Source organism: Triplophysa rosa, linkage group LG18 (genome assembly GCF_024868665.1).
Source record: "Triplophysa rosa linkage group LG18, Trosa_1v2, whole genome shotgun sequence".
NCBI classification, from domain to species: Eukaryota; Metazoa; Chordata; class Actinopteri; order Cypriniformes; family Nemacheilidae; genus Triplophysa; species Triplophysa rosa.
This window is the reverse complement of record NC_079907.1, coordinates 1,310,050-1,329,712: the sequence shown is the minus strand read 5'-3', so window position 1 is coordinate 1,329,712 and position 19,663 is coordinate 1,310,050. Positions and strand designations below refer to the sequence as shown.

The following is a 19,663-nucleotide window of genomic DNA, read 5'->3' as shown; positions in this document are numbered from 1 at the left end:
AAACAACTGTCTACTTTAAACAACTTTTCATCTTAGATGATGTCACAAAGGCTGCCTTAGTTTTACCCAATGAGTGATGTTCAGTGTTTCACTTAGCGATATGTGAAATAACAACAGTAACTTTTGACAGTCAAATACACCGTATGATAACTATCTATCTGCTAAATGTGCCTGCTGTGAAAATAAACATCCGAAACTTGTAGAGAAAAAAACGATGTGGCAGAAAACTAGAGTATGTTTTTCGTATCAGTTGAAAAAACAATTACAGAGGAAGCAATCAGATGATATCATCAGCGGCCATCAGAAATACGTTTTAACGAAGCGGTTCTGCAATTAGTCTGGTTTAAATAGCAGACGTAATTACCAAAAGTAGAGGAAATAAATCCCTGAAACCTCACACAGACTGACTGACACACACACACACACACAGAATTACTGTACATCATGAGTGTTAATCCTTAATGACTCATACATTACAGCCATAGTCAGGACTCCAAATGTTATTACATTTATGCATTTGGCAGACGCTTTTATCCAAAGCGACTTACGTTGCATTATACAATGCATTTCTGTTTCTGAGTGTGTGCAATCCCTGGGATGGAACCTATGACCTCGGCGTTGCTAGCGTGCTAGCAGTGCTCCAACCACTGAGCTACAGGAAATGTTATCAGTGCAGACATATATAAATAATACTGCTAAAATTTGCTTAAAGACATTCCAGTAAAATTTCATCCAAATTGGACCGATGTCATGTTTCAGCAACACCAATACAAGACTTTGTCAACAGATCTGTCTCTCCTTAAAGGTCTGAGGGAGCAGTGATGCAAGGAATAATGTAAAGTCAGATGATGATCATCACGAAATAATCCCGTCAGTAGGTTGAAGGCATCATGACAAGAGAGAGAGACTGTGGAGTGAAACAGAAAACATCAAACTAACACAGCGTCAGCGATTAACACTGATAACAAATCATTATTTAATCATAGACTGAAGCTATTGACCAATGAGAATCGAGTGTTACAAAGATACAGCTACAGGTTTAGACACGAGCACCTGCACAAATGAACACATCTGTGCTCTTTTCACTGGAGACAGGAGAATGTCCTCTACAAAAGAGTTCCTGAAGCCTCGGAGACGCCCGATGATTTTGTGATTTATCTCACCATAAACACACACGCATGCTCTTGTGAAAGTGTCTTTCGGACTTTGCCGCTGTGGAAAAAGGGTAAATAAAGTCGGAGCCGATAGCCTAGTGGGCAGTGCTCCGACATGTGGCGTGGTTGCGCATCGGCCGACCCGGGTTCGATTCCCGTCTCGTGGTCCTTTCCCGAACCCACCCCCTTCTCTCTCCCACTTAGCTTCCTGTCCTCTCTAAAACAATAGCTGTACAATTAAAGGCAAAAAAAAGGTAAATAAACACAGCTCTACAGAATCAACTTCAGACAATCAAACAGATAATAAAAGATTCCTTGCATTAGTGTAGAGCACAAATTGGTCCATAATATTTCATTCCACTGAGGTCAATTATTCCTGAAGAGAGATATCGAATAGCATTTCCATTAGTGCTCGTGACAGATGAAGATGTTTTTTGTAGAATAATGGTGTAGTTCCAGCTTCCATCAGTAGGGGCAGACTGATAAACACTGAAGATATACCGCCCTACAATCAGCAGACCGACAATAAACACCATTTTTTATGCTTATGCTTAAACATTTGAGTTTCTTATTCTGTAAGTTCATATATAAAATGTTGGATGTTAATTTTTGCACTTTACTGAAAGAAACAATCGAGGATACAAATGTAGTGAAACACGCCTAATACGGTCCACATTTTAGCCTGCATAAGCTAAAATGGCTATCTTGAATTTGTTTTAATTGAAATTTTCCAGCCAGTTGAATAACACGAGTTACAAGTGAACAGAATTGCGTCACACCAGGAACTATTTTTATTTCAATTAAGAACATTTTCCTCCTCTAAATTCCCATTACAATGAAGAATTGCAACTTTTACTTTAGAGGGCTTTTATTTTGTAACTATCATTAATCTTAAGGGTAATTGTATAGTGGATAATATAATATTTTATTTATATCAGAATTAAAGCATTATAGCAGACACAACCATAATTTAAATATACTTTATATTTTACTGTATACTGTTTTTATTTATTTATCAATAATTAGATTCTTGTTTGCATTACTCACTGCAATACACACTGGGGAGATATATGCAGGGCTCGAATTGAAGGGGGATGCGAGGGGATTTTTTAAATAAATCATAACTATTGTTTAGACTTTACATCTGTCTGTGGGTTTTGCGAATGTTTAACCAATGAAAAGTGTTTAAAAGAGCTTGCGACTAAACCTTGAAGCTTCATTGGATCATCAAGCTGTCAGTCAAACATTATAAAGCCACCCAGTCTCTGTTGTGAACGAAGTTCCGCGCACATTTAGAGCGTCTCTCTGATGTGATTGTTGTAAGGATGGAAAAAAAACAGTATATGTCCCACATTTACTGGTCAAAAACCTCATTTAAGTTTATGTGACACGGCATACTGTGGAGCAATGATGCTGAAAAGTCATCAAGGGAATTACAGTACATTATTAAAATATATTCAAATAGAAAACACTTTTAATTTGTAATAATATTTTGCAATATTTCTATTTTTGCCTTGTTTATCAAGAGACTTTGTTTCAAAAGATTGTATATTTGGATAGCTCAAATTTCGTTGAATAAATCTTACAGTCCTAATAATTCTAGGGCTGTGCAATTAATCGAAAATTAATCGTAATCGTCAATTTTGGCCTTCAACAATTACAAAAACAAAATAATTGAGGTAAAACAATTATTGTGCCGCGTTCCATTTTGCAAGGATCATCTCTTTTCTTGTGGTATAAATCCACCGTATTATATATATTTATATAACCGTATATAAAGCACACCCCTTTCCTTTACAGTAGTGGTTCAGCTGTGCTATTTCTTAACATTTATTTTTTCAGTTGAATTCACAGTTTAAAAGGCAAGATGTTTTATTTTTCTATGTTGTTTTAAAAGATAATGAGTAATTTTGTTAAATAATCGGGATCTAAATATTGGCCAAAATAATCGTGATTAAGATTTTTGTCATAATCGAGCAGCCCTAAATAATTCTTAATATTTATTTATAAATTACACATAATTTGTAATTGTTGTTTAAGGTACGAGACATACACTCCCCTAACACCCAAAAATTTGACCGCACCATCCCCCTTGAATTTTTTTTACAATTCGACCACTGAATATATGCAATTAATTGTCAAGAAAAGAATACATAACACATCAGCATTAACATAAAAAAGAAAACCTAATGGTTCTAAAAAGGCTTTATTTTTCTTTAAGCAAAATATCTTATTTCTAGAGTCAAATATGCACAGGTTTAATAATACGTTTGCTTTATTTTCGCGGCCGTGCATCTCAGACTGATCTTCCTCTCACCATAACAAGTCACCTGCAACACAAACACTTGATGTAACAGTCAAGGAGGAAAGACGGAGAAGATTTAATGGTCCCTCTGAGGCCTCAGTGCCTCCCAAGTGTCTGTATTTGCCTGTTTACAGGTTGACTGAGCCAGAAGCACGCAGCACATCTCTTTATAGAGCACAAGATAGTGTGCTAATATTAGTGACAGACTGACCACAGTCATGACACTTCAGCACTTACCGAGAGAGAGAGACAGGCCTTCTGAGGACAACACGCGACTGCTGAATGCCTTCAACAACGTGAAATTAAAACGGACCCTATTTACAGTACATTACAAAATAAGAACGCATTAAACACTATAATAACAAGCTACAGCTTTGAGCAACAATATCACAGCCTGAGTTTTGAACACAACCAAATGTCATATGGAATCATGTGTGGACTATTCTGTTTCACCTCAAAATAAATGAAATGCATTTGCGTATGTCATTTATTTGGAAATGTCCTTGGCTTTTTTCTGGAGAATGGCATGGATGAATATTTATAGAGTAACCCGTTGCTAGATGGAGTCAAAATGACTTTGTTCACATAGAATTTGGTCAATTTTAATGGATAAAAAACTCAGAGATTGGTACTGTAGGCGATTTTGATTCATGACAATTGAAAATGAGTATATTTGGGTACAATTATACAATTCAGAGTTATTATAGTTTTGACTTTAGTTTTATTAATAGTTTTACATTAGCTTTTATTTTTAGACTTACGTTTTTGTGTTAATTTTAGTTAACTTACGTTTTTGTGTTAATTTTAGTTAAAAGTTTTAGCAATTTTGGTTTTTGTCACTTTTTTAATTTATTGGTCTATTTTTTATGTTTTTTGTTTGGGCTATATTCAGATCCCCGCGTCTTTAGAAATGCACAATGGCCACGATTACATGCAACCAATTAATCCACTTGCGATCGGATTGATGGCTCAATCGGACTGAACAGCCTTCGTGTACATAGTATTATTCGAAATAATAATGTTTTCATTCCAAATGTGAAAATACTGAATATATTGAGATCATACAGTACATACATCCATCCAAAGATGAAGTTTGAAGTGAGATGTTAGATGCGTGTGCAGTGTTGCCAGGCCCCGCTATGCTTAAAGTACATGGATGGTCGGAAAAGTTTTTAAACGGTTTCTTTCGGGTTAAAAGAGGAATAATGTAGTTCATCAGATGTCGATATTTGGGCTATGCAAGGTCATTTGAGCTAGTTTTTGGATTGTTTTGAATAGCCATTGGAGTGGATTTATTACACGAATCTGGCAACCTAGCTGTGCGCTTGCACAGAAGTTCTGTTCGGAATGAATTTAATGTACATGTAAACAAGTTTTTGAATCGTATTGCAACATTTAGGGGACATGTAAACAGCACTGAAAGTATCTGCAATCAGATTGAATTCATTCGGATTGACAAAAATGGGTGAATGTAAATGTAGTGTCTCGTAAAAAGAAGGTATCAAAATACAAGTTTGTTAAGAACCTGAATCTAATATTAAAATACGTTTAAATCTTCTTGAAATATATGCATGCAAACTTTGGAAAAGGAACATAAAAAGGGCTTTTTTCAAAAATGTAAGCTGTGCACCTCTGGTTGAGTTGATGTAGCCGAGACGAACACGACGATAAAAAGAATACAAGTAAAGCGAGTTATTACAGTGAAGCTCTGCACAGACTAATCCACATGGTTCTTAGCACTTTTATGGATGCATGTTTGCCTTGAATTATAAACTTGTTTTGTTGAGCACAGCGAGCAGACAGCTGTAGTCATAGAGACAGCTCGATGTGAATGAAAAGCCTCTCTCTCTCTCCATCTCTCTCTGTCACTCGTTCTCTTTCTCCACTTAAATATTTCCATCCAAAGAAACCGACAAAGCACAACATCTCAAATGTTTCTATGAATAGAGCAGGTTGCAACAGGTGATGTGGGATGACTTATAATACTGGACGACCAAACAAACATGTTTTCTTGGGAAATTGCAATGTCCCAAATAAGCACACTACTGTACTAACACGGCAAAGATTTGACGTGTACTAGTTGGCAATGTTCATGAATGCACATGCCATTTATCAACTGTCCTTGTGCTCCAGAGGAGAAAATGTGGAGATGTGTCATCGTGAACATGCCATGACTAGCCTTCATTTCTGAAATATATTTGTAAAAACAAGTGATGTCATTTTCTCCAGGGTCAGGCCTTACAGCTCATCCTCGAGTATCTAGAACATTTTACAACGGCATAGATATTTTTTTCAACTGAGAGGTGAAATAAAAAGTCTGCATTTTAACCTTATGAGAGGTTGAAAACCTGCAGCAACCTGGAACGTAAAGTTTAGTCACAGGTACATCTAATCCGCCAGAACAAGCCGTTAGAAAACTAATCATTTAATTCCCACACCAGTTCTGTGCTGTCAAAAAGACGTATGAGTCAGGGGATAGAGGTGACTTTATATATTAAATTACCATAATAATACCATCAGCCTTAAGGTCAGAAGTCAGTAATGGTTGAACCAGTCTGAAACCACCTGTCTTTACAGTTCTGTGTGTGTTCAAAGCTACATGCAAGTAACATTGGCCAGTGTTTGTGTATTTGTAGGTGTGTATTATTTGTAGAACTTGAGAGACTAGCATAGAAGAGAAAACGTGACGACATCGCAGTGCTGTGTCAGCCACCGTAGTGCTTCAAAAGGGAGGGCTGAACGGTGGAGTGAGCCGTTGGTTGCAATTCGCAACATCACCACTAGATGCCGCTAAATTTCATACTGGACCCTTAAGGGCTACATGTGATGGTTCAAATCAGCAATATTTTGCATTAATTATTATAAAACAAATAACTACATATTATTTCAACACAACAGGAAGAAAAATAATCGTACACTCACACAGAGAGAAACAAAAAGAGAGTTTGGGCTTCAATTTAAAAATAATATAATTGACCCCACTTTCTTAAACGGATAGTTCAGTTTATTCCCCAATCTCGTCATTTCAAACCTGAATGACTTTCTTTCTTCTGCAGGACACAAAGGAAGATATTTTGAAGAATGTTGATAATCAAACAACATTGATCCCCAATGACTTCTATTGTATGAAACACAAAACCACAGAGACATTTCTCAAAATAACTTATTTTATGTTCCACTGGAGAAAGAGTCACATACTGGTTTACACACGAGGGCGAATAAATGATGAGAGAATTTCTACTTTTGGATGAACTATCCCATTCATTTCAAGTCTTATAATGAACAATTTAATAAATTCAAACAACGTTTTATCTAATGACATCATGTGCAGCATATCAATTACTTTTCACCCCCTGAAAACCTCTTTCCAACAACCCACGTCTATTTTGCTATACGTAATGGCCACTTCTCACAATCCAGCCCGGCCCCGATGGAAAAAATCCAGTCTCATTTTTTGCAACCTGACTATCCTGTTTGACTCATAATGTCAGATTACAGAAGCAAAACAGGTTGTGTGAGTGACATTTCATATTGATTTTAATATCTTCTGTCATGAAATACGGCTTCATGCAAGAATCCGTGTATGTGTTTGTGTTTGTGAGGCAAAGATTAGAAATAAGGAGCCAAAAATAGCATGCGCTGATGTGGTCCAATGTCGTATAAGGTTGAGACAATCTCTCACACACACACAGTTGCTAAAGACCTACTTTCTCCTTCTCTACTTAATAGGATTTATATCCTCCTCCTGTGATACACAGACACACCTGCAGGTCTGAGCCAAGCTCTTCCATTAACACGGCTAATCTGAGACCATCCGGGAGCAAACACGCCCCATCCACACCTTCCTATCCATCTGTGTCTCTATTCCTAACCTGCGTGTCCTACCAAAATAAGAAATCATATTTTCCTCCAAGAAAATAAAGCATATTTCTACAGTATGACTAGCAATGAATCAGGTCACCCAAAAACTTCAGCTCCGTAATGATTTACTCATCGACACTTTGTGTCGTTCCGAAGTCGTCTTTTATGCGTGAAACACAAAAAGTATTTCATTTATCGACTATCCGGGTGGGTGAATTTAATACAATGGCAATGACTCAAAGCACACAAGAGTGTCAGCGAAGCAAGTCTCTCCTTGACTTTGGTGAAAACTTACCCGATGAAACAATTTTACAATAAAATCAAGTGGCCCCAAATGAGATTTGATCTCATTCCAAAACGTGATTCATCAGCACAATAAACAACCTTCAAACAGCACCTCGGCCCTCAACCTGTCACATTAGACCTCATGAATGCATATGCACGCACACAAAAACTAATTCTGTAATTCAGTCCTCATGATGTCCACTTCACAAAATAACACAATTATACACTTAACTGGGCGCCACGACACAGAACAAATCACGCAAAAGCTATTACACACATGCTTTTAGAGTCATTATTTACATTTAGGATTAACAGTCGGTCACTCACATTGCCCGACAGACCATCTAAATTAAAAAAAACACTTTGTAATAAATACCTGGAGTCTCATTTCTAATGCGAGATGTCAACAAGAGGTGAGTAATGGAGTAGGGTTCAACACTTAAGCAAATGAATCAAGGAAAATAACCAAAAGTGATGTGTTGTATCAATTATTATTATGATTACTTCTACGAGAACATTTTAGCTTGACTAATCATAAACTTGAGCATGCAAAACGAAAATGTGTGCATAACAAATGAAAAATGTGAGTTAACTTGAGATCAAATTAAGCAAACTTAAAATAAAATGTCATGTATTAGACAGCAAATCAACTGATGGGGACCTAATGATTTAAAAACTTCTTCAAGTAAGCTATCTATAAACAATAGCAAACATATGCTCATTGTGTTATTGGGCACGTGTGTATTGTTCTATTGAGTTTTAGTTGCATGAAATTGAACTCCATAACATCATTATATTGTCTAGGGCGGTGATCGTTGGCGTCACATCATGTCAGCTTAGCAACAGACTTGAAGATGAAGGAGAACAGCTCCCTGCTCTCATCCGGCACACCTCTATCAGGACGCCTAAACATCTGTTTAAATCTCACTCATGTAATGCCATGACATGCTACACATCCAACGAAATTGCACTTCCAATAGGACCGATTCATTTCGTCTGAAGACAGATGGTGCGAGTGGGAGCAAGACGGGAGCGTGTGAAAGAAAACGTACGAAAGGTTATTGAAAGTGTGAAGGAGAAAGAGAAGAAAGTGGCGCGTGTGGGCAGCAGGCGGAAAGATGAGGTTTTCATGACGGCTCATTTTCTCAGGCCTGATAAAAAGCACGTTACGCGAGAGGACGACAGGCGGGACAACATACTGATGAGAGAGAGAGAGAGAGAGAGAGAGATCAGAATGACACATGTGAGACAGAGAGCGGGACAGATAATGGCTCTTAGCAAATAAGAAATCAAATATATGTAAATAAATATGTGCTCTGAATCACTGAAATGAAGGTACATTTACAACCTGTAAAGTCTGAAACGAATGTCAACTTTCATATTTAGAGAAAACACCGTGTTAAAAAAATAAGAGTTGTCCACATACCGACATGTGCATGCATACACAAACAACATTTATGGTGCCAGCACAAAGTCTGATCATCATTAAATGATAAAGAGCAAACATGACAGGAATCCCAGCCTCGAGAGGTCACGCAGAACACAAAGTGTTGAGATTAAGACAGAGAGTGATGTTTGTACCGGGATAACATCTCAGTCTCGTCAAGCTGTCTGAAACCTCTAGGCAACATCAGCTAATGAAGACGAAACATCATCGCTGGCCCTCAGACAGACACCACACAACTCCATCGCTCTCCTGTTCCTCTGTTTAAAGCCTCCGTCTGTCATTTTGCACAGGTTCTGTGTTCTACGGCTCTTTCTCGCACGCTAAAGGTCGTGCCGTTCGTAACCCGCAGCGATGAAACCTGCAGCTCTCTCTCAGCCTCTCCAATTCATCATCCTTAAGGAGTAGAATGTCGTTCTGGGGACAACATCTGTTCTGCCACCAGCGGACAGACAACAGGGTGGAATCAACGCAGAGCCGCCGAACCAGATGAAATCGGACCTAACAGAGTTTTGCGGCTTTAACACATTATTACAGATTCCAGGACTGATCTGTTGGTCAAGTCTGAATTTAAGAATGAACTTCTTTACCAATCTCGGGTTGGGATTTGAATGAAAGGCGGTCACACCCCATACGACGTTGAATTGGAATAACAGGAGGACGACACAACAGGTTTTTCAACAAAATAGGAATAAAAAACTTCTTAGATTGCAAGACAAGCCTTCAGCTGTTTCATGATGTTTGCCTCCATTTTGGAGACTTTGGGGAGCTTTTCGAGTACTGGCCTTTCTTCAGCAAGAAATATATTGCTCGAATCCACTCTTCCGGCATTATCTGAATTTCTTTACATCATAATTTTCCCCATTCTGCATCTTGTTGTCTACCTTAATTCAGGAGACAAACTGGAATTTCAAAGACTCAATTCAGTGTAATGTCGCACCTGCAGCCGATGTTACAGCAACTTGCAGAGATTTTCATCCAAACACCTGCAGGACTTTTTTAAGGCCATGTAAAACACAACAAACATTTGACAGACACGTCAAATAATACAACATAAGAGTACATAAAAACAGACTACGGTTAAACAGAATAAAATCATTTAGGTGTGCGGAGCATCAGTCACAATGAATGCACACATCTCTGAGTTATGACCTCGATGTCCTAGAATGATCAACTGGTTGATTCCCACAATCTCCATGAAAAACTTCCAGCATTATTTTCTAACACAAACGTACAAACCCACTGCTTTACAACAGTGGCAAATTAATCTCCCATTTGTGCCTTAAAGGCCAATTGTAAAGCACGTGCAATATCAGGCCACATCTCATGTAAATCAACACTAATCCAGCACGAATCTGATCATGACAGTCAGCTGAAAACGCTTCTGCATGCAGCATGCATCAGCACCATCACCAATGCATGGGATACTCGATCTATAAATAACCCAGCAAACACGCAAGAAACACATCGAGCCTCACCGGGGTCTCAGGTGGAGAGATGGATACCGGAATGCGGTCTGTCCCTGCTGCTGTTACTGCAGTCCGCGTGCGTACCGCATCATCATCATCATCCTCTTCATCTCTATCATCCGAGGACTCTAACCGGGTCTGTGTGGGGAGTCCAGTCTGTGCTTCGCCACTGCCCTGCATTCGTGTTTTAGGGGAAGAAGGAAAGTAGAGTGCAGAGTGTGTTTGTAACTAATAAGAGTCGCACATCGGCGTGTACCAGCGCGAGCGCGCCGACACTCACTCACTCACTCACTCACTCTCTCTCTCTCTCTCTCTCTCTCTCTCTCTCTCTCTCTCTCTCACCCGCCCCACCGGTAACGCACCGGGCGTGTCCTAAATGACGCGCTACCGCACTGCTCCTAAAGTCGTGCAGCGCGCGCAGTGGCCAAAACTGTTAGTGTTTTATATTAGACAGAAGGTTTGTTTCCATTCAGGTGGCGCTTACTGGCTCAAAAAACCTTCATTGGGACTTTCTGGCTTCATGATTGCACATCAATTGTTTCAATCTGTGAATTCCAAGACATAATATGATGAAATTGCAAGACAATTATGCAATGTTGTACAACTTTTTTTTTCAAAATGTTCTATATATTTGATAATTTTCTATCATTTAATGTTAACTTGTTTCTATATTGCTTTTTCTGTATAGCTATAACTACTTTTACACATTGTGACATGTCACATTTGTATGAAATGTACTTATCTTCTGTATAGCCTAACATTTTTATTACAATCATTCTTGGACCTTTTCATCTGTCTTCTGTGCTCTGGAAGCTTATGCAAACAAACAAAAAAACAAGCATACGAAAAAAGGACATCAAATTCCATACCTTACGGGCTGTTATGTCCTGCCCATTTCGAGACACCTTGTCAATATCCATTCTGCACACTTTTTATATTTCTAAATGTAGTTCGAAGTAGGCAGGGCGTTTATGGCGTTAGTATGGCAATCCGGACGCACGCATGCTTAGTGCGCGCTCTCGTGACAGTTGTGACGAGTTTTTCAGGTCGAGTCTCAGCAGGCACACAGACTCAACCACATTAATAAAATTATAGATTGATTAATGAATGAGATTTTTCACTACTGTTAATGATAAAGATGCAAAACAAGTTTCTTTTCTCTCTCAGTAGAAAGGACAGAATGCGTTTTCACACGTCTGTCTCGTGCATCACTCTCACGCACACATAATTACGCATATACAGAAGTGTTGGCACAAGATACAGCTGCTTTGCCAGGAGCTATGCATGCTGTGTTTGTCCATTTGCATAAATAATCTTTGACTAGATTTTACAAGAATGTATGAAAGTTGCTCACATAAACATTCATATTCACAGTATGACGTTAAACCTACTGAGCTAAAGGTTCAAACGCACAGCATATGGTGCCAGCCAGGTTAATATTTTACACCTTTCCTTGCCTATATTGACATTTTCTTTCCCTATTTCTTTATTTTGCACATGAAAACTGTTTTACACCAGTATACGTTTCATGCCTAAAATTTCTGTAATTCAGGTCATTTGGGCACCACCTTTCCTCTGTTAATGTGGAGCACTCAACACTTGCAGTGCTGTGACAACCCTGTCCTATCATGGATCATAAGTAAGATGGCTTTGTGTATACATTAAGTGAAAAACTGCTTTTGTTGACCTCATATGCACTCTGGTGGTAAATGAGTGTCATTCAAATCTCCGTGTTTAAATGTCATGTCACCCCACCAAGAAATAACAAACATTTGTCGTTTTACATACCACTTTATACTTTCTCAGCACTTTGCATTAATTTTCACTTAATAATTTACAATCGCCCGTTTGCAACAAGTGCTTTCACAATTATACAAAAGCAATAAACATTAAAGCAAAGCCCATGTGCAAACATCACTTGTGATACTGTAAAACGTGATACATTTTTTTACCCAAAATAAAAAATACAAATGAAAACAAAACAACTGCCCTGCTGTCTTATTGAAATACTCAGAATAAAGCAACATTGTATAGTATAGTGGTCCTAAATAGACCCCCAGCATTTGAAATAAGCACACTTATAAACCTTTAAACTGAACTCACCTCAGTTTATGAAGAATTATGTTCATTTTTGATCTTTATGAAATATAACCAAAACGACATGTGGAGCAAAACCAGCAGAAAAAAATCTAGTTTGACAGTTAACATTTCTGTGTGTGTTAGTGGATCAAATATACAAAGTACAATTTGTCTTATTTAAACATGAAAATGGTCTGACAAATTGCATTCTCATGTGTAATAAAACAATGTTATACTGTATTTTCCACATAAACACAAGAGTGAATTTTAGTAGTCTGAAATATCAAACTGAAGTTCACTTAATTGTTTTCCATTCGAGACTATCATTCAAATGTAATAAAAGTCCGAATTGTTTTGGAAATGTAATTCTTTAACGTAATGCTAGCACATTATTTTCCATTACTAAATGAATGGAACTAAAAACAACACAGTGTGCATTCTGTAAAACATAACTCGATTGTTCCAGGATTCATTCTTGAAAGATCCGCTATCTGTTTTTTTCATAAGTGATATTAAACAGAAAGGAAATCCTGTGGTTTAATAATGCTGGGGGATGCTGTTAGTCCAAAAGATGTATTGAAAAAGTGCAAGTATTTCAGTATTTCATGAGTGCAAAATTATACAGCATTTGGTATCTGCATGAAAACAAGGAAAGCTGCATCAATAAATAAGATGGATTTCCCAAACGTTCCTCCGTATTCCTGGAGTATTTCAAAAATAAAGTTGGGGAGCAGATCTAATACAGCCTGAATGCTAAAATACGCCAAATCACACAAGCGCTTGTGGATTTACTGTCGATTTCATGTCCAGTGAAATTGCATCGGTGTAAAAATGTGCGTGTCGGTATTCCAGAGACAATTCCTATAAAACAAAACAAACATTCAATTAAGACATGCGCACAAATCTCCATGATGGGATTCAAAAAACTGTACAAAATCCTCTCGAATGCTCATCTGAAGTTAGCTGAAATGACACATATTTTGATTTTGAATTTCATTGTTTGGCTATAGGCCTACTGTCTAGGGAACGTCATATGAAAAGCAAATTATTTTACTTTCATCTGCAATATTGTACACAGAAACACAATACACAAAACACCAGAAACATGAATTATGAAATGACACAAGGTGAGATTTGAGTTTGTGTTGATGTGGATGTTAGTTCTAAACCAGTAACTCACTCCTGTTAAATCTGCAGGTTAATAAACGGAGCGAATCCCACGACATCTTGCAGCAGCACTAGCGCTCTCTGCAGCGGAGGTTCCACATCAATATCCACATTACGTCGGCGCAGGACACCGAGACTGGACTCTGTTACGTTGTGACAGTGGTTGACTTTAAGACATTTCAGTTTGGGACAGTACTCTGCCAGCGTCCTGCAAACACACCACAATGTCTCATCCAAAATTAGTCAAGATCTAAACAAAGTTTTTGCATCTTTATAACACAGACGAGTGCGTCAACACACAACCATCCACAACTATAAAAATGACTCATTAATGTGGTCTTGTCTGTTCCCGAACAAATGCTTTTCCAGTTTAGTTTCAAAAGAAATTCTGGGTGCACTGAAAAATCACACAACACACCTGATAGCTTCATTTCGTACTCGTAAGCAGCCAGTGAGGTCCAGCGTCTCCAGATCTCTGCAGCGTTTGGCCACTTCCTCCACCGCTGTGTCTGTTATATTCGCATTAACGGCCACCGAGAGCGAACGAAGCGCCGGGCACTTCCCGGCCACGTAACACACGGCGTCGTCCTTCAGCTGTCTGCAGGCGGTCAGGTCCAGCGAGCGTAGGTCCGAGCAGTGATCCGCCAGGCTCCGGAGCGCCAAGACGTCCACCCACTCGCAGTGAGCAAGATTCAGGTGCTGCAGACGAAGACAGCTGAGAGACACGGCTACCAGAGCGTGACGGCTCAAGTGCACGCAGCCCCGCAAGTCCACGCGCAGCAGGTGCTGGTTCTGACCAATCACGGGCAACAGCTCTTTGTCTGTGATCCAATCAGAGCAGTTGTGGATGCAGAGGTGATGGAGAACTTGATTGTTGTGAAGCATGGAGCAGAACGCTTCTTTGGGAATGTGAGGTCCGGTCTGAGTAATGCAAGAAGGGTAAATATAGTGGCATCCAAAACGTTAGATATCCATATCAGCTATTATCATAAACGCCAGTCAGTGTGGAATCTAAGAAATATTATAAGACTGATCGCTGCGGGTGTGAAAAGCGTCTCACCTGTGCAGGGTCGAATGTGCGGCAGTTGGCCAGGTACACCTGAACGAGAGAGCGAAAACTCTTGCTGACGTGCTGCAGGCTGACCAGGTGACGCAGCGGCAGGTAGCAGAAGACGTGTGTAACTAAAACATCCTCCCAGGGCAAATCCAGCAGCTGACAACTGTCATAACACAAAATACACAACGCACACATGAATCAGCAATCTGACTGACAACACCACAGTAGTGTAGCTCACAAATGGACATTTTGTTTTAAACATAAAGAATATAGAGAAGGACAGACACAGAAAAACATGGATGCCACAGGAAGAAAGGTTATGTCCATGATGTGATCAAAACGAAACTGAGCTGCACACAAAACACAGAATTTTAGATGTTTTTTTTTTTTTTTTAAGTGCATTCCGCAGACATTTGCCCTTAATCGATGTTTCCAGCATATCTAACTAATATTATGTCACTTCTCTTATTTAAATGTGTATTTTTTGTAAATCTGTTTTCACTGTATTTTTATTTCTATATTCTACTATTTCATGTATATATACAGTATATGACATATATATTTGTAGTAAATATCATATGTACTGTATATATACATTTGCACAACTTTGATTAACAAAAAAACCCCGTATTTATTTGCACTACTTGTACTTTCTAGCAGAATGCACAAAACACTAAAAAATAAATTACATGTTAACTGGCCGTTTTTATATGAAAGTGTATATTACACTAACTGTTATATTGTTCAGTATTTGAAGAGTTTGGTTCCAAAACGAGATAACCCCCTTTTAAAAATAAATCAAAAACCATGATTTTTTATTTTGTTATCATGTTTTAATCGTGTTATTTAGCCGTATTTTTTTGTTATTATGGCTTAAATCGAAACAAATCAACTGCAGTTTGATTGATATTAATTGGAATGCAGTCAATGCACAATAATAAAAAACATGATTTTTGTAAAAAAAATAAAAACGGAGTTATCTCATTTTGGAACCAAACTCTTCATTTGCACTGCGATACGGTGTAAATATGACTTTACACATGAGGAACAATACAGCATGCATTCAAATCAGCTGACACAGTTTCATACACTGACTGCAAGCGTTTGAGTACTGATGTGGATGATGCGCGTTTATTTTTAAATACGTGCACAAATATCTGGGTCTCCGTTTAATAAGTCTCTCTTTAGGAAGTATAAATATACCTATTGCACGGCAAGCGATCATCAGGATTTTGCTCCATGCTGAGTTTTTCTTCATTATTTGTCATTATTGATTAACAGCTGACCACCCGAACATCCGGGTTCTGCTTCGGCGCGCGCTAAGCCTGATTCACGAGGACGCGGTGGCGCACTGCTGTCATCTAGCGACCTGGAGGATTAGGTGCGCCAGCATTACAGCAAACCGTTACTTTACAGATTGAATCGGTACTGTTAAAAAAACACACTTAAATGTTTAACCCATATAAACGTCAGGGTGTTACGCACATATTTGAACATAATTAACATCATAGTTAGTTAGTTTTTTATCTGTAAAGTTTCTAATACTGAAAGAATGATTGAATGCACCTGTAATATTGATAGACACACAAAAGCACACTAAAGTACAAACCAAAAGTACAGATAAATAATGAATTTATTTTTAAGTTTTACTCATAGAAAAAATAGGCCTATTTATTATCAATAGATTTATTAGTGGCTGCTTTAAGGATTGTGTTGACCAGTAATACTATACCTGGCTGTTAAAGAAGAGAATAGTCACATGACCATTGGGGTCAGCATTGCAAACCTAGAACAAACGCACAGCTCAATTCACTGGGGTGAGAGAAACAATAGATTCATCCATGCAGAACCACTGCTGAGCCGAGAGGTACAAACACTGAATGAAACGCAGCCGAGAGGCACGGGTTAGCACAGATTGAGCACTCTGATACAACATATTACAGCAAATATGACAGCAAATTCAGTTAATGACTTCACTGCGGAGAACCTGGAGAAGAAAGCAGTTCCACTCAACATGTTCAAAGGAAAAGTTCTTCTCATTGTGAACGTGGCGACCTTCTGAGGGTCCACCATTGAAGAGGTGCGTGTGTGTAAACCCTGTGACTGTTTGAATTGAATCTAAAATGGAGAAAACTATCTCAAACACATAATTAAAAAAAAGTTTGATATAAAGAAGTCGTGGAACGCCTTACAGTATAATGACACACACAAGAATCTGTGATGATATTTACTGTTTATGGCTTTTATGTCACAACACAAAATACTGTCAAGTTTGAAACATGTAACTTGTCTTAAAGACGTACATACTGAGAATACAAGGAATACTTTTGTTTGTGATATGTATTATAATATAATATGTTATATTATATATACATATTAACAAAGATTGTTGATGGTCCCGAGTTCCAGGTTAAAGTTGAGAGGCGACCAAGTTTTTTCAGATGTTGGGCCAAAACTGTGGAATAATCTTCCGGTTTCCCTCAAAATAAATTCATCTGAATAAATCTAAATTCAAACATATCTTTTCACACAGGCAGATAACTGTTTCTAAAGTTTTTGAGGCCTCATTATTTATTGGTGTTTGATTTATTTTCTTTTTTTTCTCAATGCATTGCGGCCTTTATTACATTTTCCTTTCATGATCATTTTAGTATGATATAGCACGGTGGTCAACTGCTGTTGTTTTTATAACAGTGCTTTATAAATAAATTTTGATTTGATTTGATATTATGATAATTCCTCTGAATGTGCCTTTTGAACAGTATCACAAGATGAATGCACTCATGAAGATGTATGGAGATCAGAACTTCGTCATCCTCGGGTTCCCATGCAATCAGTTTGGACTACAGTCACCTGGTAACACCTGCATGTGGTCTTATTTAACGTCAGAGTGATTTATTGTTTATTATGTGTACTGTGTACAAAGTAGCCTATAATGAAAAACATTTTTGAGTGCTTTTCCACACAAGACATAATACAACAGACAGTACTGCCAGTTACATCAAATATCTCAAATGACATGATGACATCATTCAAACTGTGATTTTTGTGTATTTATTAAATAGAGACAAGTTTATTTTAATGACAGAATAAACTGTTAAAAGTCTCAGGTTGGGGAAGTTGTCATAAGGGTTGGAATTCATTTTACTTTTACATGAATTGTTTTGCTTTCACTATTATTTACTATAATTCATTCTTTTCGCTGAAAAGCAAATAAGTCTGTTCATTCCAACATTTTGTCCCTAATTTTTAAACCCTGACAATAATTCGGGTTTCCTCTCCTTCAGAAGAGAATCATGAAACTCTTAATGTTCTGAGGTGCGTGAGGCCGGGAGGAGGTTACACGCCCCAGTTCCCCATCTTCAGTAAGATCGAGGTGAACGGTGATGATGAGAATCCTCTGTATGCCTTCCTGAAGGTAATTCAAATATATATCAAATAATGTTACAATACAAACCAAGACTTCATTTCATTTCAGCAAAATATAATTAAACTTATTTCTTGATATTGATTTTGGGGGTAAATTATGACTTTGACATGTTCTTGGAGGGTTTCTATGAAATTCACTTAAATTTCTAATTGAATCAAGTTTTTGACATTGTGCAGTGAAGCGAGCAGAATAAAATGAGGGTTGGGTTTCTCGTAGTCTCGTGCTGTCACCATCATGTGGAACAGATAATGTCGATTCAATTCAGTTTAATCGATTCAGTTGAAATCTAGCTGTTGCGATGGGAAAACAGTTCTTGTTGACCACCTTGTTCTTTCAGGAATCTCTTCCATTTGTAAACCCTGTCGTTGGAGACATCAAGAAACTCCACTGGTCTCCCATTAAAGTGAATGACGTCCGATGGAACTTTGAGAAGTTCCTCATCGGAGCAGACGGAGTTCCTTACAGACGGTATCAAGATTCACAATTCACTTTCAACTTTCTCAAATTTATAATCAAATTCACTTTTCGTTTTTGAAAATGTATTGTGCAAAGAGATCCTGCTTTAAGCCATTTGCCAACCATTTTAATGGACGTTTTAGTTAAAAATATTTGTTTGAATGCTTATAGACCAATCAGAATTACGTATATCAACAAGCCAAAAACAATAAGTATGTCTCTCTGAATTCTGTATTGCAGGTTTGATCTTCGTTGTCCTTCTGAAGCCGTGGAGAAGCATATTGCGATGCTTGTGAAGGGAAGCCACGGATCATAATACAGATTTATCATACAATCACAGAGCATTGATACTTAAGATTCGCTCCTGTGATCTGTTCTCAGTGAGGTGTCACAGTGACGGTCCTTCAGTAAACACTAGAAGCTGATGGATCTGAAGGGGAAAAGAGAAGATCGGATCTTTAGTGCATTCACTCCGCTCCTCTCCTGACCCGACACTACGCACTGAGAGAAGATCTCCGTCAAATACCTCAATGATGTTACAATGACACCTAAAGAACAGTAAAGATCCTTTTAACTCTTTGGATTTATTTTCATGTCAGAGAATTCTTTCTTTTATTAAATCTACGATCCACACAAATTTAAAACCTTCCAAATGATCCAAAGCCCTTCTTCTCAAAGCCATATTCTCTGCAACGATAAACATTTCAATCAGTGTTGTCATTGTTGCCTTCAAATTATCATACATGAAAAAACATAGTTATGAATTTGTTTAAAAGTGTGGCAGTCCAAGTTTCAAGTTTAAGTCCATGAGCTTTACTGTCATTGAATACATACAAGAAAACTAAACGTTGCGCCTCACAGGACCAGAGTTATACAGTATAAACACAATGAAAGAAGTCATTTAACCGTAGATATACATCTAACTAATTAAAACTAAAAATGTAACTTCTATGTGA

The 19,663-nt window shown here is 38.0% G+C and overlaps 3 protein-coding genes across 3 annotated transcripts in view; 1 reads left to right on the top strand and 2 right to left on the bottom strand.

Moving 5' to 3' along the window:
* LOC130569438 (PH and SEC7 domain-containing protein 1) overlaps nucleotides 1–10,816 on the bottom strand; it is a 42,546-nt gene extending 31,730 nt beyond the window's left edge. The window contains exon 1 of the mRNA XM_057359092.1: nucleotides 10,528–10,816. The gene's annotated coding sequence lies outside the window, so the exon portion shown is untranslated. The remainder of the gene's footprint in view (nucleotides 1–10,527) is intronic.
* Nucleotides 10,817–12,298: 1,482 nt separating this feature from the next.
* Nucleotides 12,299–16,141, bottom strand: fbxl15 (F-box and leucine-rich repeat protein 15). The gene is made up of 5 exons (XM_057359120.1): nucleotides 16,025–16,141; nucleotides 14,825–14,984; nucleotides 14,183–14,685; nucleotides 13,778–13,972; nucleotides 12,299–13,458 (listed from the first exon to the last, which is right to left on the bottom strand). Exons 1-4 carry the CDS (start codon nucleotides 16,087–16,089, stop codon nucleotides 13,783–13,785), a joined length of 918 nt encoding a protein of 305 aa, XP_057215103.1. The 5' UTR covers nucleotides 16,090–16,141; the 3' UTR covers nucleotides 12,299–13,458; nucleotides 13,778–13,782.
* A 628-nt stretch (nucleotides 16,142–16,769) lies between these two features.
* Nucleotides 16,770–19,219, top strand: gpx9 (glutathione peroxidase 9). Its single transcript, XM_057359132.1, has 5 exons — nucleotides 16,770–16,901; nucleotides 17,584–17,677; nucleotides 18,109–18,239; nucleotides 18,589–18,719; nucleotides 18,948–19,219. Exons 1-5 carry the CDS (start codon nucleotides 16,770–16,772, stop codon nucleotides 19,021–19,023), a joined length of 564 nt encoding a protein of 187 aa, XP_057215115.1. The 3' UTR covers nucleotides 19,024–19,219.
* Nucleotides 19,220–19,663: the final 444 nt, after the last annotated feature.

What these genes read in the sequence shown, in the direction of transcription:
- fbxl15 (XM_057359120.1), bottom strand. Translation starts at nt 16,089, where the DNA reads ATGACAAATAATGAAGAAAAACTCAGCATGGAGCAAAATCCTGATGAT. An exon ending in GCACATTCGACCCTGCACAG is followed by an intron (nt 14,686 to 14,824) that starts GTGAGACGCTTT and finishes TGCATTACTCAG; the next exon opens with ACCGGACCTCACATTCCCAA. An exon ending in GTACGAAATGAAGCTATCAG is followed by an intron (nt 13,973 to 14,182) that starts GTGTGTTGTGTG and finishes GTGTGTTTGCAG; the next exon opens with GACGCTGGCAGAGTACTGTC.